General features: G+C 43.9%; 1 protein-coding gene across 2 annotated transcripts in view; it reads left to right on the top strand.

Annotated features, from left to right (window-relative positions):
• The window catches only part of SCFD2 (sec1 family domain containing 2), a 416000-nt gene that overhangs the window by 354877 nt on the left and 38688 nt on the right, over positions 1 to 22435 (top strand). For both annotated transcript variants that reach the window (XM_088836334.1, XM_055434867.2), the window contains one exon: positions 13448 to 13593. In XM_088836334.1, the coding sequence (XP_088692460.1) occupies positions 13448 to 13593 (146 nt within the window). The remainder of the gene's footprint in view (positions 1 to 13447; positions 13594 to 22435) is intronic.

The following is a 22435-nucleotide window of genomic DNA, read 5'->3' as shown; positions in this document are numbered from 1 at the left end:
GCAGAAGAGATGTCTTCCTCCCTGAACTCCTGACTCTGCGAGGCTGTTTTCTTTTTAAAGGAGTTGCTTATTCATTAAGCCAGCCTTCCTGGAGCCATTGCAGCATCCGTGCCATCATGTGAAAAATGAGCATAACAGCACCTGCTCCGAGCAGTCTTCATCAGCACAGTTCCCAGCACCCGGGAGCCGCCTCCTTACGGTTGGCTGATTCTCAGTTTCCCACATGCAGCTTGGTACTGGGGCCATGGCGGGTCCAGAGGGAGAGGGGACCCTGCCTCTGAGAAGCAGATGAGCTTCTTAGGAAAAGACATGAGGTCCTGGCATTGCACTCGAAGAGCATCCATCACACACCCATGAGTGCACACCAGTCCCTAGGGTGGTCTTCGAGAGGAGTTGAGGGGAGGGTGCCAATGCATATTTTCTATTTTCAGTTATATTTTTTCTAATGCATGTTAAAATAAGTAAATATTAGCACATCAGGTCAGCTCACAGCAACAATAAATGAGTTGATTTCAAGCTAACTTATAGAAACAGGCAGAGTCAATCTTGGAAGCAGGCAGTGCCTAGAAGTAGTGAAGGTGGTCAGTAAATGGCTGAAGTTCAGGAAGCGGGGATCCGGCATTTGTGAGCTGAAGGAGGCAGAGTAGACTGGTCTTGAGTCAGTTTCTAGAGTCACACTGTGAAGAGGAACAGGTAGGACGTGAGCCAGAGGGGCCAGCCAGTAGGAAGCCAGATGCTGGCATTCATCAAGGCTCGTGGAGAGGGCGGAATGGGTGCTGGCAGGACCCAGAGGAGCATCCAGACTAGACTGAGCCGGGGTGGAGAAGAGGTATCTCGGGGTCTTATTCTAAGACACACGTTGACGTAGGAAGGTTGTCAGGACTCTAATTGACCCTGTTTACAACAGAGAGCAGTGTGCCTGACCCCACGTGTAATGGCAGGGACAGTCTTTCTGTCAGATTTTCTTCCCCACTAGAAATCCAGACTCTCTGCTGACCTCATTTAGGAAAATGGAAGCCATGAAGGCCTTGTTGAAGGAAGAAAATGAAACTGAGGGTATGATATCTACTATGAATCAGGAGCAGGGAGGCAAGGCGAGGCAGGTGGAACTGCGGCACCCAGCAGGGGTCATCTGGGAGAAGCTGGTCCAGGTGACCAAGAATAAACACACCACCACTCGGGCCAGCCTTCCCCTCCAGTCAAAGGGAGCGGTACTTAGAGCAGTTAAGAAAAAGAAAAGGATGAGATTGGTGTGCAATGTACTTTGGAATTGGAATATCTCTATTGTTTTGCTAATTTAAAATGTATATACTTATTTAAAAGTCAGAATGACACAGAAGTACACTAAGTAGAAAGTCTCCCGTAATTCCATAGGTAACAACCTTTAACAGGCTGTTGTTTATTTCATTCGACAGCTGTTTATTGAGTGCCTACCATCTACAAGGTGCAAACTCTATTTAGGAGATTCAGATACATCTGTAATTAAAACAAAAGTTTTAGTCCTCACCAGGCTTACATTCTTGAGCTGTGCTGTCCAATATAGTAGCCACTAGCCATGTGTGCAATTAAATTAGAATTTAATGTGACTTAAAACTGAGATTCCCCTAGCCACGTTTCAAGTGCTCAGGTGTAGGTGGTGGCTGCCATATTGGATAAAACAGATGTACAACATTTCCATCATTGCAGACAGTTCTTTTGGGCAGTGATATTCCTGCCTTCAGGTCGCAGAGTTGGCTGGAGCTCAGTGATTTCACCCCTCCCCTTACCCAGCCTTTTGGGGAAAGAGCTCTGAACCCAGGGCCCCCTTGCTCACCCTCCCTGACATGTGATGGACATAGAGTAACTGTGAAAACAGCTGTGGGCTTAAGAATGTCCCTGCCCAGAAGCAAGTGAAAGCCTAGAACATTAAGCCTTTGTGATAGTTCATTTTTGTCGACAGAGTTGAAATCACTTGGTAGTAATGCAGTTCATCTGAGCCATCTCCATCAGAGGATGGAGTTGATGGGTGAAAGCCCACCTGAAATCAGACTGGGGTTGGGATGGGTAAAAGCCCAGAAGCGCACAGACGGCAGCCTGCTCCACCCAAACAGGAAGCCTGGCTCCGTACTCAGGGTCAGGGAGGCAGGGAGAACAGCTGCCCGCCCCACCAAACCCTACCCCCCCCTGCCAACTGACCTGAACTCTGAGTTGAAGGAGGCAGGCATCGGGCTGTACGCTTTCCGGAGTTCTCTGCATTTGCTTCTGGGGTCCACCCTCAAGGCTCCTTCTGCCCCCAGAAGAGACAAGGGCAATGGTGGTGTTTCCCCCCTTCCCCTGCAGGCCAGGGGCCACTGGCAAGCCTCCCTGGACTGTGTCCCATCTCTGCATCAGGAATGGCTGACCCACAATTAAGCCACGCTGCCTCCGAAAGAAAATACAGAAAAGTGATAGATAAGAGGCCTCATTTAGTGGGAGCTTAAATTTCAGGCATAGCGGTGCTGGCTCGGTTCAATGGAGATTTACAACAACAGGTGCAGGGGAACCTTAGATTGAGGCTGAGAGTGATTTTTGTGTGCGTTGGGGGAAGGGTGAGGTGGGGTCTCATTTGATCTGGCTGCTACTTAGGAGAAAAATAAACTCCATTTGCTCTTCCATTCTTTTAAGAAACAAAAGCGATGAAAGAAACCTTAGGCCAATAAGCTTCCCTTTCATTCTTTCCTTTTTCTCAGATCAGAAAATGATCCCGTATCATTAACCACCTAGCCTTTCCCAAAAATATAAATAGACACTACTTTCCCTCCATACTTACAAATCTCATGATAACAAGCGCAGTGAGGCTGGATCTCCAGAAACATAGTAGAAAAGACTTAGATTTTGTTTTAAAGCGCCTCTAAATGACAGTGAGAACGAGAGGCCAGGGAGGGCCAGACAGTCATTTGAAAGGCTTTGAAATGTGCCATGATTTGAACTTTTGATTTCATCCTTTTCTACAAGCGATTAGCTGTAGCACAGGTTAGTGTAATCAGCAGACACACCAAAGCCTGAGTGATTTACTCACTGGAACTCAGATAAGAAAACCTTGCCCAGTGGCACGTCACAGCCAGAAGCGACACCATATTACTCCCACCTTCTAAATTTTATTGGAATTTTAGAATAAAGTACAGCCTTATCTCTTAAGAATCCTTTGCGGGCAATGGACCTTCGGTACTGTTTGTAAAACCAGGAGTGAGACTGGGCCTGGAATAAGATTCAGGATGGAACGGAAAATGTGCACTTTGATGGGGTCCTTCGCATCTGCCTTCTCCTGCTCCTCCAGAAAGCCTTCCAAGTGGTCTCCTTTTTTCTTTTTGGCCATGTGGCATGTGGGATCTTAGTTCCCCAACCGGGGATGGAACCTGGACCCCCGGCAGTGGAGGCAAAAGGTCTTAACCACTGGACAGCCAGGGAAGTCCCCGGCTGGTTTTCTTGGGGGAGCTCTAGGCCTCTGCTGCAACTGCGTCAGGTAGAACCACCCCACGCCCTACACACACATCTCTGCATGGGAGAATGGGGAGGGGTGGAGTGGGAGGTGAAGAGGAGCAGGGCTGGTAGCAGGTGGTGACGCATCAGGCTCACTTCCTGGAGAACAGGTGGGATCAGCCTCCCCAGGTCTCAGGAGGAGCCGCTGGGCTTCCTTTTCCCTCTCTCTGAAATGCCCAATGCCTCATTGGTTCTGAAACTGTGCCCTGGGGGAATACTATTCATGGATAAAATCAAACGATGGCATGCTTTACTCAATTCAGAGAAAAATACAGTAAGCAGATCAGATTTCCCCCGACATAAATTTGTATCTATCCTTTGTTTTCTTCCCTTTGTTGTTACATCAGCTTTGGTAGCACCCAAAAAAGAACAGACGAGAAGTGAGCAAGTGTTAACAGAACTGCCAGCTGTGCTCAACGCACGGCCATGCTCAGGTGTTGCCTTTATGTGCATGTAGCACAGCCTTCGGTGCTTCCCTGGTGGCTCTGTCGGTAAAGAATCTGCCTGCAGTGGGGGTGACCTGGGTTCGATCCCTGGGTTGGGAAGATCCCCTGGAGGAGGACATGGCAACCCCTTCCAGTATTCTTGCCTTGAGAATCCCATGGACAGAGGAGCCTGGCGGGCTGCAGTCCATGGGTCGCAAGAGTCAGACACGACTGAGCGACTAAAGCACAGTTCAGCACAGCCTTGCTTTCTCCTAGTTTAGAAAACAAGATCAACAGCAGTCATTGTCACAGGGGTCTCCGAGGCTTGCAGGTGCTCTGCCACCTGACAACTTGTAAAAACAACCAGAGGCAGGTTATCTCTCAAGTTGGCTCCGAGAGGCCAGCGCTCCATGTTGAGCTATTCAGAACCAGCAGAAATGTGAGCACGCTTTGAAAGGGGACTTAGGGTGTCAGTGGCAAGTTAGTAAATCAATAGAATTAACTCAACAGAATAAAAACAATCAGCCTATTAGGAAGCACTCAGCATGCGATGGGGGTTTGAGACTGTATCCGTGATTACTGTTAGCAGCCTGTGTGCCAGCCTCCTTGGGACTGGAAAGGTTTATGAGTGCAGGTTTCAGTGGTTATGTGGGCATCTCCACTGGTGGCAGGTTTTGTTCCTGGAAAGGGGCCCAAAGTTGAAATGATATGAAAGAAGTGTGATTTTTCCCATGGTGATAGCCCCGATAATAGATTGGGTAACTGATCAAAAGCTAGTATCTATCTTTTGAAATAGCCTCAAAGATGGTATTTCACTTTCTCTGAATGCTGAACATCCCTTTGTCTAAGGTGATTTGGATTGATTTAATAGGATAACACAGTAATTGATATATGAAGTTGTACTATTTAATATGATGTATTTTCACAAGAGTTTTTACACTTACTCCATCCTTAATTAATCACATGAAATCTTAGGATAAAGAAATTCTGTGGGTATAGTTTCGGTAGTCAAAAAAGCTGCTTTGGAGAGGTTTTTTCAGCAGCGTCTCGGAGGGAATGTTTTGAAATAGCTGAGGCTGTCTCCTTATTTGTGCAGTGATCCAGGATTGTCTGTCTTGCTGCCTCCTGGGCTCTTCCTGAAGCGGCGCAGATGTCCAGGATCCCAAGGCTGCTTGTCTCTGTGTCCCCATTCTGCTCCCTGGGCCTCACTGACAGCTTGACCTTGTTCCATGCCTTCATTAAAGGTGCAAATTCCAAAGCATATTCCTGACAATGTCCCTTCTTTCAAATTTCCCCCATCACAGATTTTCTCACAAGAAGCCTCAGACCTTAGGCTAGAATTCTGGGCAGTGACATTCTCTCGTGATTGTACAAGCCTTTCCACATCCACCACACATCCCAAACCTGCCTAATAATAATAATGCATTTCAGCTGTCATTTCTTCCTTTTTCCAACTGTTATAAAAAAGCTGAATTTGCTAGAGGCTTAAGAAAGCAGTGTGACTGGTTTTTTGTTTCATTATAGTTTTTAAGATTGTGTCCAACTCTTTGCAACCCCACGGACTGTAGCCTGCCGGGCTCTTCTGTCCATGGAATTTTCCAGGCAAGAATTACTGGAGTGGGTTGCCATTTCCTACTCCAGGGGATCTTCCCAACCCAGGGATCGAACCCACATCTCTTGTGTCTCCTGCATTGGTAAGCAGATTCTTTACCACTGCGTCACCTGGGAAGCCCAAGATGGTAGGGCATACATTTAAAAGATTATATGATATATATGCGATAAAGCATATTTACATAAGAAACACTCATGAACCCATCACCCCCTCCCAAAGGGTTGCTTACCCACCCACCCCCTCCCCTAGGGATAACCACTTTCTGAAGCTTGTATTTATCATTTTCTTTTCTTTTAAAACATTTTTATCTCATATGCATATGTACCCAAACCATGTAAGTTTAGTTTTGCTTGCTAAAGAGACAAAATGAATTTATGCGGCCAGTTGAGGTTTTTCTTCTAAAGTAGCCTCCCTGGGACATGATCCGCTTATGCGTGGAGGCTGCACTTGCTCAAACCCATCTGGGAGCCCTTTGTTTGAAATTTCCTGCAGAGACATTTTTATCAGCTCCTCAAGAATCATTGCTGTCACTTTACGGTGTCTTTGGTCTGATTCAGCTTTTCCCATCACCTCAAAATTTTCCTCATTCATTTATTTGAATGAGAAATATTTCATGAGTTCTTCTATGAACAAAGGCTCTGTGTTGGAGACCAGTGGAGAACCAGGTAGAACCCTGGCTTCCCTGAGCTTGTCCCCACTCCTCCCCTCCTGCCCTCCTCTGTCATTCGAACAATAACTAGAGGCCACAGGCTAGGAGACTCCAGGACCCTGAGCAGGATCCAGTGCACCAAGGGGCCGAGGGATCAGCGTGGGCTAGGAGCCTGCGGGGAGGTCTGGAAGGGACTTCTGAAGGTGGTCCAGTCCCCATGAGCCATCTCCAGCCCTTTGTGGCCTCATCTGAGTATTTCTGAGCCTGATTTTCTTAGGTCAGGCCCACTAATACTCTTGTCCAAGCATGTTTATGTCGGCACCTGCTGAGGAGCCCCTGCCGTGTGGTGTAGATCAAGGATTCTACAAGGAAAGAAATCAGCCCAGTAAGATCTAAAGGCTGGAAACCCAAATTTTGGATGTTTTATAGGAACTTAAAAGCCACACTAGATCATTATATAAATATTAGATTGATGACATAAATATATTGCCTGTGTAGTATAAATATGAGGCTTTAGAAATATGTATGTATATATATGTTTCATTTATTATAAATGCAATATAATATAAATTCAATGAATATAAATAATATGTACATCTAATTCATGTGTTCTCAACCAGCCTCCATATGACCCATTCACCCAAATAACTTACATCCTGCAATCCATCTGTGAAACAGAATGACTCATGCAGAACTGTGAGCCCTGCAGAGCTCGAAACAGCCTGCCCGTGCCTGGGCATATCTGCTCTTCCTGGTTGAGGCGTGTGATTCCCAGGAGCCAGTTGTGTTTGTTCCCCAACCTGCCTCTGCTAATTGTACTTTTTATTAAGTGCAAACTCTAATTAAATGTTCTCTGAGGAAATAGGAATTCAAAAAAATTGTTTCAGTGCAAACCAAATTGAATGCTTTTGAAAAGCATTTAAAGATGAGTCAGTTTAAACATGCCTTTGAATTAGGTCTGAACTAGGTGATTGTGAAAGACTGAAGGGAAAAGCAAGATTAAAATCTAGAAGAATTCTGCTTTCAGATTGTGCTTCAGGTGTCTTCAACTTCTTGTTCCACTTTTAATGGACTAAGATTGGAAATTATACCTGGTATGTAATGGCTTAAAAGAGCGCTAATCAGCAGACAGTACTCAAAGAAAAGACCTTGGCCTTTTCTTGAAAGATTAGTGAATAAATGGACACTTACATTTTTTAAAATTTATTTGTAATTGAAGGATAATTGGTTTTTTCTTTTTTTTTTAATTTTTATTTAACAAATGGTACAAAGCACAATGCCATAAACATTAACAGTTAAAATTTCCCCAAATGAAAAAAATACTATAGAATACACAGTTGCAAAAAGCTACATTAAGTTATCTTACAACTGCCTCAAGCTGCAAAAAGAAAAAAACCCAATGCCATACCTAAGTTATCCCTCTCTCGAAATAATGCCATTTGTATTATAAACCACGAGCTCCCCATCAAAAGATGGGAACTGCTTTTGTTAATTCATATATATATATATATATATATGACTGTATCACTTTCCTATACACCTGAAACAAACACAACACTGTAAATAAAATATAGTACAATATAAAATAAATATAAGTAACAGATCTTTGGGGCTTTACGCTGAGTTAGAGTTCCTATCAGAGGGATAACAGCACCACAGCCGCACTGGATCCTCATGAAGGAGGCACACGAATGACTGGGTCACAAGAGTTACAGGAATGAGAGCTGCTCACTTCCCAGAAACTACAGCTCACAGAAAACCAACAAAGGCACGAGACACAGACCATTCACTTATGAATGGGTAACACTCAAGAAAGTCCACATCACTCCTACAACATGTCGAAAGTGCCTCAGAATTCACACAATACCAACTTTCTCATGGTTCTGGTTAAATTACATATACCAGTTTATAACAAATGGCAAACTCTGTAACTCTGTTCAGAGTTTTAAAAGATTACTTAAGAATAGTTTCTTGTATTTCTATGCCACCTTTATAGTTCTGGTTTCTCATTTCTTAATTAGTAAATTCAGCATGCAGGTTCTATCCCAGGCTAATTTATACACTTCCGGAAGGAACAGCCTCTTAAATCCACAGAGTGTTGAGGTGGGGAGCCCCCAACCATGTCAGATTCGTTTCACATATGATAATATACATGTTTCAATCCATTCTCCCAAATTATCCCACCCTCGCCCTCTCCCACAGAGTCCAAAAGACTGCTCCACACATCCAAGTCTCTGCTGTTATCTCGTATACAGGGTTATCGTTATCCTCTTGCTATATTCCATATATATGTGTTAATATACTGTATTCGTGCTTTTGTTTCTGGCTTACTTCACTCTGTATAATTGTTTTAAAATGTTGTGTTGGTTTGTGCTATACAACAGTGTGAATCAGCCATAAGTATACATGTGTCCCCTCCCTCTTGAACCTGCCTCCCTCCCCTCTAGGTTGTCACGGAGCCCCAGGTTGATCTCCCTGCATGTATAGTGAATTCCCGCTGAATACCTGTTTTGCATATGGTAATGCATGTGTTTCAGTGATACTCTCTCAGTTCATCCCACTCTCCTTCCCCCACTGTGTTCACAAGTCTGTGCTCATGTCTGTGTCTCCACTGCTGCCCTGCAAATAGGTTCATAGTTTATGTTTTAATTTTAAACAAAACTATACATACACACAAATACACATGTATGTCTATGTGTATACATACATGTGTGGATGCATGGAAGAGAGATCAATTTTTCATGATCCCGCCCCTGTGTTAAATGACTCCTCACACCTACTGGTCCCAAGCACATTTGCAAAGGAGGGCTTCTACTATAAATATTACCCGGACTGCCCTACACACGAGTGGTTTTACACAGTCAGTCTCCCTAAGAGGTTTCAGATGTGACACCACTCGCTAAGGTTTATTTGGGTTTTTTAGATTGTGTTTGGTTTTGTTTTCATTTACCAACCTTTTATTGAGAGCCATGGAAAAATGACTCCATCTTTAAAACAATGGTTTGAAAAGAGAGAAAAGGCAACGTCAGACAGCCGGATGGATGAGGGAGGTCATGACCTCCCAGCGCTCTGTCCTTTCTGGCCATCTTGCCCTCCCAAGCCAACCCTTTCTCTAACTTCCTGGGGATCCCACAGAGGTGGGTCCCCTGCTGCCAAGGGTTTGCTGAGAGGCAGGAGGGCGGGATGCAAATTGGAAAAATGGGCCTGACATTCTCAGCCTTGGGCTGGCAGAAGGATGAGGAGGCCATCTTTGTATAATTTGGGTTCAGATAAGAAAAGAGCCTCTTGACCAGGCTTAAATGATATTCTTTGACCCTACCTTTTCCTAGTTGGATGTGAGGGAACTTTACAGCTGTGAAGAGAGTAATATCACTAAATAGGGAGGCATTTCAAGTCCTATTCCAACCATGCTCCCCAGCTTATCCATCCACACAGGTTCCACGAATGTGTGTGTATGTGTGTGTCTGTCTGTGTGTTGGAAGACTTTAGGTGAGGTGCTGCATCTCTAATCCAGACTGAAGCTTTGGATAAGGCAGCCTCCTGTTGCAAGATACTTTATTTTCCTGAATACCTAAGAAATAAAACCCAAAGTCTGGAAGCCAGGCTCTTTTGTAAAAAGTTCCCCACGCCCCAGAAAGTTTAAAATCTGCTCCATGCAAGAACCAAACACAAGGAGAGAGGGGTTCAGCTTCATTTCAGCCATCCCAAAAGGATTGCTGAGCTACTGAGCTTGCTCTCCACTTTAACTTTGTTGTTGCCTGAACTATGGGGTCCCTGCAGCACTCACAGCCCTGGAAACTGCTCTCCTCCCTCTGCCCAAGGAAAGTCACTTCAGTAAGTGGAGACGGGTGAGAGGGGCCTGGGGAGGGCAGACATGTACACTGGAGCCCCATTTGGTTGCTTGGAGAAGTAACTGGACCCCTGCCTGAGATCGCCAAGCCCTCCAGAGAAAGAAATTGCAGGGGCATGAGTCATACCCCATTTTAGACGAACTCAAGGGTGCCCTGGGGGTTAGGGGCCTCCCTTATCAAGAAGCAGGCAACTGAAGTACACAGATTGTGCTTGGCCAAAGGCTAGGATCAGCTTCTGCTTTATTATCTATTAAACTAAGTGGATTAAATGAGAATTGACTGGAACTGTACACTTAGCATTCCCTTACAAAACACCATTATCTCATAAGCTGGCTTAATGGAACAGGCTGTCAGGGCTTTATAAGAAGTAACTGAATACAGCGCCTTACAGGATAGAGATCCGATGGAGGGTGTGCAGCAGTCCTGGGAGATCCCAAGATCCCACACCTTGTGTGGATGCAAAAGACAGGCCAGGGGAATAACTGCAAACCACACTTAGTTAGCATCTACCTCTAGGGACGAGCCCAAGCCTTCCCAAGAAAGGCATCTGCCACTCATTCCATTTTAAAAGCACTTCTAATGCTGAGAAAGATTGAGGGCAGGAGAAGGGAACAGCAGAAGATGAGATGGTTGGATGGCATCACCGAGTCAATGGACTTGAGTCTGAGCAAGCTCCCAGAGATGGTGAAGGACACGGAAGCCTGGCGTGCTGCAGTCCATGGGGTTACAAAAGACACAACTGGGTGACTGAACAACAAAAAGTGCTTTACTAACCTTATGTATGTGGCCTCCAGCACATATGAAGACAGGAGAGTGGAGTGGCTAATACAACTGTCTTGGGAGTTAGACCACAGGCTTTGCATCATAGCTTTACTGCTTTCATTGAGTGACCACGTGTTACTTCTCATGGCTCAGTTTCCCCATCTGCAAAATGGGAGTAATAATAGTAGTACTTACCTCATTGGGTTTCTGTGGAGATTAAATGAGCTAATATCTATAAACTCCTTAGCATAGTGCCTGATGTAAGTGGTTATTTAGGTGAGCTTTAAGTGATTATAGCTTTTACACAGAAAAAGAATTCATCCCATTTCATAACTTTTGCACCCACATCTCCTCTAACTATTATTAGTTGCAGCATGAGTTTGGATTGAGCTGCATTCACAAAGGAGATATTCTGAAAGGCAGGAGGCGGTGTACATGGAAGAGGTCAGGTCTGTGATCAGAGGGACATTTTGCTGGAGATGGTGATGTGCTTTTGTACATCATTTGTCTTCTTCGATCCCCATTTCTTGTGTGTGTATATGTGTGTATGACTTTTCATTATAGGGTTTGGGTAACTGGATGTACACCCTGCTTTTGGTGAAGACTGATGTAATTATGAAAATGCTCAGAGGTGATAAAAATGAGACCCTTTTGGCCTGGTGTCCCAGAAGCGTGTCCATTGTAGAACACTTGCTTTGAGGATAACAGACAGCAGGATGAGGTGATGGTTTGGAAGAAGCTGCCGTTGTGCAGTTGATTTGAACAGTGGAGAATATTAACTTTTTTTCAGGGAAAATTTAGTTTATGTGTAAATTTAGGACTTTTTCCCAACCATTTCTCTGACAGTTTTATTTTTCTGTTGGGTTTCTTTGACTTCAGTTTACTTGTAAACATTTCTATCAACAACCTGCTCCACAGTCAACCTGCCTCTTTGGAATTACATGGCCCTTGCTTAATCTAATTCTAATGTATAATCCACAACTTCCACATGTAGTTTATTATTTTCAGTACTCTGCAATCCAGGATATGGTTTTATCCCTCTCAGCCTAATGGAAGAATATTATCATCCTCACTTTTCAAAAAAATTGAAAGAGACCAAATGAAAAATTGTATAAACTGTTGTTCTTGATGTTTAGTAACTAAGTCATGTCCAACTCTTTTGTGACCCCAGGGACTTAGCCCACCAGGTTTCTCAGTCCATGGGATTTCTCAGGCAAGAATACTGGAGTGGGTTGCCATTTCCTACTCCAGGGCATCTTCCCGATCCAGGAATCGAACCTGTGTCTCTAGCATCTCCTGCATTGGTGGGCAGATTCTTTACCACCGCACTATCTGGGAAGGTCTAGGCTGCCTGTGTTCAAATCGCCCTGGAAGTTTTGGTTTCCTGAGATAAGGATTTGAGTACAAGTACTATATTTGAGAAGATGTCGCAGGCAGTGTGGTCAGGAAGTAGGGAAGTGAGACAGGGGAAGAAAGAAAACCCAGTAGTGAAGGCATTCATGAGTGAGTTACTGTTGTGGGCAACTAGGACTCAGTCCTAGCACCCCCTCCGCGTCAGGCTGTGGAAACCACAATTCAGAATCGTTCCACCTGTCCCCAGTTGTTCCTGTCCCCCCAACAACAATTGTGTTGCTGTTTCTGAGTGCTGACTTCCATGCTTCTAACTGAACTGAACCAGAAGAAGCCCTTAGCAAGGAAGAGAGCCACAGAAGCAGACAGATACAGAGACAGACATGCAGGAAGGACACAGAGGCCACAAGAACTGTTCTCCAGACCTATGCGTGACCCCAGGGACTGAGCCAACGTGGGCCGAGCATTGTCAGCGTGCTCACAGGAGTGCTCCCTAATCTCTCTGGATCTCAGCTCTCTTATCCTTAAAATAGGAGAAAGAGTAGCTCCTGCCTCATGAGGGTGATATGGGGATTGATGAATTCCTGTATCTGCAGTATTTCAACACTCACAAATACTCATCTTAAGTCTTTCTCTATTTTTTGAACTTCTAACTTACCGTAATCGTTCCTCTTCTAAATAGGCTTCTAACAAGATAGAAGATAAATCCATCTATTATACGTTTCAAAAAGAAATAGAACCATTTCTGAGAACAGTCTCCTTATTAGGCCCCCTTTGTGTTTGATCAGCTTTGAACGACTGCCTTTTGAAATGCGCTGTATGCTTTGTTAGCACATTAGATGCCCAGCCCAGCAAGTTCTGTTATTGGAGCAGCTCTATGAGCTTTCTCGTTCTGGCTGTTCTATTTTATGGACTCCATTGGTGGGATTCAAGTGTGAACGGCTCATCACAGTCCTCTGTTGTATTTTCCTCTGTGTCTCCTCTTTTCTCAGAGCTATTTTCTAAGGATAGCAGACCCTAGGAGCTTTCTTTTTGTGAAACTTCTACAGTCTAGGGGTTGAAGCCAGTGGCTGCAATCCCAGGCAATTCTGAGTTCTACTTCTGTCAAAAGCATTTATACTCAGTGTTTCGTTGCTCAGGGATGATTGAAACAGCCCAATTGGTGAACAGCCAGGGGAAGATAGGGTTAAAAAAAAAAAGAGAGAGGAACCCAACTATGTTACATGGAGCTCAGCCTGTCATGATTAAAACTCAGTTTAAAGATTTGTTCACCCAAGCAAATATCTCTGGACTGTTTCAGGCTGTGACTCTTCAATTAACCTGACGTTTCACAAATCCAAAAGTGCTGTGGATGAACTCTTCACTTCGCTTCGGGATATTGCTGGAGCTCGGAACCTCATGAAACAGTTCAAGTCTGTATATGTTCCTGGAAATCATACCCACCAGGCAAGTACATATGTTTTAAAGTAACCGGCTAATCTGTGCTGTGTTTTTAGGATTCAGAGACGAAAAGAAAAGTTTCCATTTTAAGCTGTTTAGAATGAAGGATTTGTTCAAGATGAAACCTAAGGCTCTTCTAGTCCAGAGTTCTGGATTCCTCTGAATCTGAAAGCTTCCCGGTTTATTTGTACCACAGGCCTAATGCAGCAGATGAGCAATGGGTTGGGGGGTCAGCTCTACTTTGTCAGTGGCCCAGACCTGTCCTGTCACCTTAGGCAAGTCCGTAAGTGCTAGATGAGGGGCTGGCTTTAGACAGTGCCCAGGTTTCTGGATCTAAGAATGACAGAATTGCCAAATAATATTATGCAAAGAAAATAAAAGTTGATGACTGCAAAAACAGTTGTTATTTAAAATGCCCCCACCACTTTATGGGCTTCCCTTTTGGCCCAGCTGGTAAAGAATCTGCGTGCAATGCGGGAGACCTGGGTTCAATCCCTGGGTTGGGAAGATCCCCTGGAGACTGGAAAGGATACCTACTCCAGTATTCTGGCCTGGAGAATTCCATGGACTGTATAGTCCACGGGGTCACAAAGAGTCAGACACAACTGAGCGACTTTCACTTTTAAGGAGAGTAGGAGAACCCTACAGGGATATTTTGAGCAGGGAGTCGGAAAATGGTAAGAAAATCCAAGATGAATGGGGTAATTACTGTACCACAACTTGATGGCAAAGGGAAGAGGTGGGTGGTAGAATCAGGCACAGAAAGACCCAAAGGGAAGATGAAGGGCAAAGAAAGGCTGGAGCCATCGAGGCTGGGTAGTCTCTGTTAGACAAGGAGGAAAGCGATCAGGTTGCTGGCGGCCAAAGATGAGCTTTCAAGGAAGAATAGATGTTTCTGACAGAAAAGCTCATTAGGTTTTGGTGTGGAGTGGATGAAGGAATCTTCTCTCCCATCTTCCTGTGAAATAGTCCACAGAATTCACTCTATTTGCTAAGGCTTTCTTGGAGAGTTGAATGAGCTGTTAGTGGGGACTCTGATCTAGTGAGGGGTTCAGCTTCAGGGTGCTGACTCTCCAAGGTGGGCATGTAGACAGGAGCTGAGGTTACCTGCTATCACCTAGCGACATGCAGGTTCTCCCATTTATTCATTAGTAGCTGATACTTGAAGAGTCCCCTGCATTTGGTTTCCCTTTGATCCTCACGCAAGTAGGCCAGAGAGGTATTATTATCAGAGACCTAGGAAGGCCGCAGTGACTTGCCACATGCACACAGGTGGCCAGGACCTGACCCCGTGTTTCCTGCCAACACAAAACTTCCAGTCACTGCACCATGGTTCTCGTGGAGGTTCTAGAAATACTAACTGATGGTGCTGTGGGTACCTGAAGTCACCCACCAAGACACCGAAGACCTTAGAAACTGGCACTCAACTTAGTAATATAAATTCCCATCCTTTGTTCAATGATCTAAACAAATACTGATAAAATCACTCAGATAATTAATCAGGTGTAGTTTTGTCATTTAAAAAATTGCCAGTCTTAAATATGGCAGTGTAGACTGGTTGTACAAGATGTGATTGAACTGAAGATGCATGATGAAATTTAGACCAAAGACTGTTGAGAGGCAAGTGGCTACTGTCATTAACAAAGGGAAAGTAACCACTAAATTACTAAGGTGTTTTCAGTTTTTTTGATCATCATGGTGGCTGATTTGGCCAACTTCACATAAACATGTTATCTATAAATCTTGAGCGTGATAAAGACAATGATCAGTTTCCTAGACTTTATCTCCTTGCCACCAACTCGGTCATTTCTCCAGACCTCAGAACCCTGTTGAGCAGCCTTTGCCTTTGGAGAATGAACTCTCCCTTGTTCCATGCACGTCCTGTATAGTGAGTCAGTAATATTATCAACTCATTCAGCAAAACTGCTAAAGGTCTGTGAGTGGAAGTGGGGGCAAGGCAGAGAGTATATGTGTATCTTGAGGGGATTAAATAATATTAATCCAGACACCAAGTGAAATGCTATGCAACCAAAAAGTGAGCTCTATACATACTCAGCAAGGACTGTATTTGGATCCTTAGGTTCTACTTGGAGAACTCAAACAGTGGTTCATGATCTATTGGGTGAAAAGTGTTGTAGTTTATTCTGTAAAGTGTTATCTTAATTTTCTTTTAAAAAACAATAAGATAAAAAGTATGTGGGTATGTATACTTAATAAGTATTTAAAATTTTAGAGAAAATGTATAATGGTTACTTATAGGGAATAGGAATGTTGGATGGACAAGGAGGAACTCTGGCTTCTTGCTTTATATATGTAGAGAAAGAATTTTTGATGGGATTACAGATAATTTTTACCTGTTTGGGTTTTTCAACGTCTTTTGGAGGTAAAGAAATACAAGTCACAGGTGTAAGCCCTGTGAGGACAGGGATTTGATCTGGTGTGTCCACTGCCATAGTTTCCCTGCTATAGTGATATCATGCACATAATGGGTGCCTGATAAATGTTTTTGGGTACATCTTGAATGCACTACATATATTTTTATCATATATTGGAAGAGTCACTGGGACAAAAATACATGCAGATAGAAGATAGCAGGTGTCCAGACTAGAAGCAGAGTCCAGCTCCGTCTCGTTTTGAAGATGCACCTTGGCTAGGCAACTTTCTGTCCATCTCTTCTCCCAGTTTGGTCCTCAGCTCTAGGAAGAATCAGTGCTTTCTATCTAGCTCCATGCTGTTTCTACACAGCATCTAGCTGGGATGTCCTGGGCTTCCTGGGGCACTTAGGAAAGATGTAAACCTGGTCTGGCAAGGGATTCCTGCCTCAGCTCTGACCAGTGCTGTGCATCTGGGCTCTCTCCCCTGGATCTTGGGGTCCTACTCAGCCCCAGGCTTCCTCCCAGAGTATCTTTCTCCTGCTCTAATGCAAATGAGTTGACTCTTAGAGCCACTCCTCTTTACTAGCTAGAGGCACTTCTTATTTAACCTTCATCCTTTAGCCCTTTAGGTAAATGTTTTGGTCACAGCTCAGATGTAGAAAGCAGACACCACTCTCATCATTTTAAAGAAAATGTGATTTCATATAAGGAATTAAGTACCTGTAGTATCTGAAAGAGCTGGAGGAGTGGGATCTAGACCAGATATGTAGAAATGCGCCCCGAACATCACCACACACCTGGTTCCAAGAGAACCAGTACCTCTGCCACAGCCAGGGGAGTGGGCATGGTGGCCACTCACGAGGCTTCCACTGAAGCTCTTGGCTTGAAGAACGTGCCAGCAAAGCTGGAGACAGCTTCTGTGTTTGCTCATCCCGGTAAATACAGAGCCCAGCTCAGTGCTTGCCACCTAAGGGTAAATGGGTAGGTGGATGGATGGATGGATCCTGGACTGTGGGTCTTATTCAGAATGGTATTTGTTACGTTCTTAATTCTAAATGAGAGGGAGGTTAGCATGTAGGTTAACATCAGCCTTGGGGTTCATAACCCAGCTCTGCTCCCTACTAACCGTGTGACCTTAGGCAAATTATTTTACCTCTCTGTGCTTAGTTCCTCTTAGCTACTATTATTAGCTCCTTCATAAAAATGCTCTGATGATTAGGTGAGTTAATACATATAAGGCTTTTCAGGACACAAGCCAACACAGACAGTGCTCTGTAAGTACTGGCTGTAACAGTTGCTGTAAAGGACGAAATAGACCTTCTCTTTGTCCTCTTTTGTAGCGTCTCATTGTTTCCTTTGTTAGGAGATGGGCTACACAGAAAGGGGGTCATTCTCAAGTTGACTTTCCCGTTAGCTGTGGCATATGGTCAGAATCAACTGCTCATACCCCTTTGTTTGGAAAAGTCATGTTTGTCTGTAGACTCTGTTGACCAGAAGCCTAAGCGCCAGTTTTGCCTTCATAGCAAGCCTTCTTCTGCTTTCGTTTCTTACTACAAATGTTCCAGTTTAATGGGAGGCTTAACCCTCTTCCTGAATGTCAGCGTTTGATGTGCTGCTGTTCCTCAGATGACTCAGGGCAAGGAGCTTATGAGCCCTTTCAGACTAAATACTGTATGACTCTTGCTTGACTGGCTTTGGCAAAACTCTCAAAGTGCTGTGCTGTGTTGGGGGAAACGTCCCACAGATGGATACCGTCTTCTGTGCCTCTGGCATGTTGAACAAGAGCCTTTAAAACCTGCAGGGCCCAAAGAGGCTCAATTCATCTTGTGCCTGGTGAAATAGGGCCTCTAAACAGTCTGTAGGCCCAGTCTCTTCATCAGCAATCCCCAGCCCTGGCCACCAGCTGTCCAAGTGCTAAGCTCTGTTCTTCCTCCTGATTCTATCTACCTAACTCCAGACCTGCTGACATCCTTTTTGAAAGCATCTGTGTGAGATAGCGTAAACCGGGGACCAGGAAGCTTGACTGTCTCCTGCAGCCTAACTTCTAACTGCCTGTGTGAATTTAAGCAAGTTGATTAATAGCTTTGGGCTTTGATTTCCTTATGATGAAGTTAAAGGGACTAGACTGAAAACTTTTAAAAAGTCATCTGCTTATGGTTTGAGGGATGGATGGATGAACAGATAGACGAATAAACCACTTTTTAATCTCCAGAGCAAACCATTATCCTTAAGAAGATGAAAGGAGGAAAAAAATCAGTCATAGTGTATGGCAAAAGATAAAAATAAATAAGCCATGGAGTAGTCAAAGCCCAAAGCCAAGACCAGTTTTGAACAGAAGTTTTTTCTGTGTAATCTTGGATTGAAACAAAATGAACATCCTCTGTACAAGTCTAGTTCTCCTGGGAAGTTGGTTGTTTAGAGTCAGTTTTGCAGAAAAGAAGCATTTGCAGCCGGAGGACTAAGAGAGGCCCCAGCTGCACCAGTACCAACCAACAAAGCCTGGGTCAGCAGCACGACCAAGGGGATATGGTTGTGGCAACAACAGCTTTCTTGGAAACTGATCTCGGCCATCTTCTGCTGCTAAGTCTCTTCAGTCATGTCTGACTCTGTGCGACCCCACGGACAGCAGCCCACCAGGCTCGCCCATCCCCGGGATTCTCCAGGCAAGAACACTGGAGTGGGTTGCCATTTCCTTCGCCATCTTCAGGTGGCCAAATTTAAGATGTTGGAGTTGGTTTTTCAGAATTGTCTCTGACTTATGTGTAATGTCAGAAACTGTGCTCCGAACCTTTCTTCAAGGGTTGGAATCAGGTCAGTAAGAACCTTCTAGACTGAATCGTACATTAGCTCCACCATGAAAAGGAACCAAAGACATAGAAAGAAGCGTTTTATTTTTCATATTCTGATTAACTATGGGATATTAAAAGTCCAGTTTGTTCTGGAAGAGATACTGACCATTTAACAACAAAAAGAGAGTTTCTATTTTTTTTTGAAACCTCATCTATTTCATGTGTAAACCCATTGAGGTCTCATTAGGTTCTACCAAACCTTCAAGCTAGCCTCATGAGACTGTCATACAGGACCACATTGTGATCTCCACGGCCCTAAGCATTTTTGCCTCCATGGCTCTCTTCCTATATTAATATATATATATATATATATGAATAAATATTTATTAAGTATTATATGGGGCTTCCCTGGTGGCTCAGATGGTAAAGAATCTGCTTCGATCCCTGGGTTGGGAAGATCCCCTGGAGAAGGAAATGGCAACCTACTCCAGTATTCTTGCCTAGAGAAATCCCTTGGACAGAGGAGTCTGTCGGGCTGCAGTCCATGGGTCGCAAAGAGTCGGACATGACTGAGTGACTAACACTAAGACAAAAGTATTATATAATAAAACTTATAAATATATTCAGTTGAATATATAATTTGTATATTTATATGAATATTCTTACATTTGCATATATTCAATTGCAATGCACATATTGTAATTATACAGTTATATTGGTAGAGAGACAAATATATTTATATTATATATCAAAACATTATCTTTCACCTAAAAGTTCATATTTTTCTTCTGATTTTAAAAGAAATTAATGCATTTTCGTGGATTGCTAACAGACTCATGGGCCCTCGGCATTATGCATTCTGTGCCTACTGCTTGAGTCATCTCTGTGGTCATAGCCCCCACTGGCACCAGTCTGTCCAGGATAGGAACATAGCTCACCCATAGGCAGCAGCGGGCATTTTTCTCCTCTGGAGTAACCATTGTGATCATCCATGAAGTCCATACAGCTCCCCAGGAGCTGTTTGGTTTGGTCCCAAAGTGACAGCTGAGGAGTGAAGGAACTAGACTCACAAGGAGGGAAGGGTCGGGGCAGGAGTCTCCTGGCTTAAAACTCTCATATCCTATAGGAGCCACTTTCTCTGAACCAGCTCCACAGACATGATTCTAGCATTCCTCCAAGGGACATGCCAATTATACAAGAGCCATTGTACTCAGAGAAGCCCAAAGCCCTGACTTTCTGTCCAGTATTTATAGTTCTCCCCATCTAATGCAATTTGCTAAGCGGGGTCATTTTTATCATAAGCAATCTTGCTTGGCTAGAGTTTGACATTCTTCCCTTATCAGGTTTCCAGGGAAACAGAGCTCAAAAGTTAACCAAAGGTCAAATTCTTATGCAGAAGGGAAAAGAGGTTTAATAATCCTTTGCCTACCACAAGCAACCTGCCAGTTATTAAGGAAATAGCTAATGTTTCAATTCAGACTTTATGGTGTGTCTGTGGAAGAGACATGCTACGTGTGTTCCCCAAACACATATTTCTGTTTCCTCCTGGCACAATTAGACCACATTTTCCAAGTTCCCTTGCAGGTAGATGTAGGTTTGTGATTAATTCTGACCAATGAAAAATGGGTCGACGTGATACAGATCACCTTCAGTCCATAAAATCTCTCTGGAAATCCTCCACACTGTCTCTCTTTCATCCTCAGTTGATGAGATGCAAAGGCCTCCATGTGGGGTCCCAGAGCCCTAGAGGGTGGCGGGGGCTGCTCAGCAGCAGGAACACGGATGTCTGTCTGAATGATTGTGTAGAGCATAGACCCCCTACTGCCGGGACACACTGAATGTGGTAGAAGCAAGAAATAGGGATGAATTTGTCTGTGTTTTTAATCCCTTTCCTTCCCCCTGAAAGATGAACTGCCAGTGAATGTTTGATTAGGAAAATTAAATTATTCTCGTTAACATCTCATGAAGTCAAACTACACGACTGATCTCCCCTCTGATCCTCTCTAACACATGAGGAAAACTGAACAGGGCCCTAGGGAAAGACATCTGTCTTCCCATCACCCCCTTCTATGGCCCTTTGCTGAGAAGTAGCTTCTGGCTGAATAGAAAATTCCGTAATAGAGGAGTCCCATCTAGGAAGCTACTGCCAGGGCTTCCCTGGTGGCTTAGTGTTAAAGAATCCACCCACCAATGCAGTAGACATAGGTTTGATCCCTGGTCCAGGAAGATCCCACATGCCGAGGAGCAACTAAGCCCACGCACCGCAACTATTGAGCCTGTGCTCTGCAACAAGAGAAGCCACTGCAACGCGAAGCCCTCACACAGCAACTAGGGAGTAGCCCCCGCTCACCACAACTAGAGAAAAGCCTGCACAGCAAAGAATACCCAGCACAGGAAAAAATAAATAAATGTTTTTCAAAAAGACTCAAAGTCTTAAAATATAAAAAAAGAAGAAGCTACTGCCAAAGTCATTCATTCTAGTCAAATTTCAGTGACATGATTTGGAGCAGAAAAAAATCCAAACTAAGTAAGGAAGAAGCCAAAAGTTCTCATGATTAAAACCCTGACTGGGGAAACTAAGAAATGTGTTTGCTAACGAATCATGAGACAAGTATTGCTTTGAACCTGAGAAAGTCTTTCCTAAATCGAACTCTTTAAATGAACAGTGTTATTTAGTTGTTCTGTGTTTAGTTGTTTTAAAGAATTTGGAAGTCTTTTTCAATATAATATTTAAGTGGCAAAACTTATCAACATCTTTTTTTTTCTTGACTATGCTGCACAGCTTGTGGGATCTCAGTTCCCTGACCAGGGATTGAACTTGGGCCCCAGCAGTAAAAGCACCAAGTCCTAATCACTGCACTATAAATCACTGTAAATTCTCTCTCTCTATTTTTTTAATTGAAGTAGAATTGTTTGCAATATTGTTAGTTCAGGTGTATAGTACAGTGATTCAGTTATATGTATATATATTCTTTTTCAGATTATTTTCCCTTATAGGTTATTACAAAATATCAAGTATAGTTCCCTGTGTTATATAATAGGTCCTTGTTGATTATCTGTTTTATATATGCTAAGTCACTTCAGTCGTGTCCGACTCTGTGCGACCCCATAGACAGCAGCCTACAAGGCTCCCCTGTCCCTGGGATTCTCTAGGCAAGAACACTGGAGTGGGTTGCCATTTCCTTCTCCAATGTGTGAAAGTGAAAAGTGAAAGTGAAGTCGCTCAGTCATGTCTGACTCATAGCGATCCCATGGACTGCAGCCTACCAGGCTCCTCCATCCATGGGATTTTCTAGGCAAGAGTACTGGAGTGGCTTGCCATAGTGTGTATATGTTAATCCCAACCTTCTAATTTATCCCTCCTTGCCCCTTTCCCTTTTGATAACCATAAGTTTGTTTTTCATGTCTGTGGGTCTATTTCTGTTTTGTAAATAAGTTCATTTGTATCATTTTTTTAGGTTTCACATATCAGTTCAGTTCAGTTCAGCTCAGTTCAGTCGCTCAGACATGTCCAACTCTTTGCGACCCCACGAATCACAGCACGCCAGGCCTCCCTGTCCATCACCAACTCCCGCAGTTCACTCAAACTCATGTCCATCGAGTCGGTGATGCCATCCAGCCATCTCATTCTCTGTCGTCCCCTTCTCCTCCTGCCCCCAATCCCTCCCAGCATCAGAGTATTTT

This window comes from Moschus berezovskii, chromosome 5 (assembly GCF_049115385.1).
Source record: "Moschus berezovskii isolate FMDL1 chromosome 5, NW_MosBer_1.0, whole genome shotgun sequence".
NCBI lineage: Eukaryota > Metazoa > Chordata > Mammalia > Artiodactyla > Moschidae > Moschus > Moschus berezovskii.
This window is presented reverse-complemented; position numbering and strand designations above follow the sequence as displayed.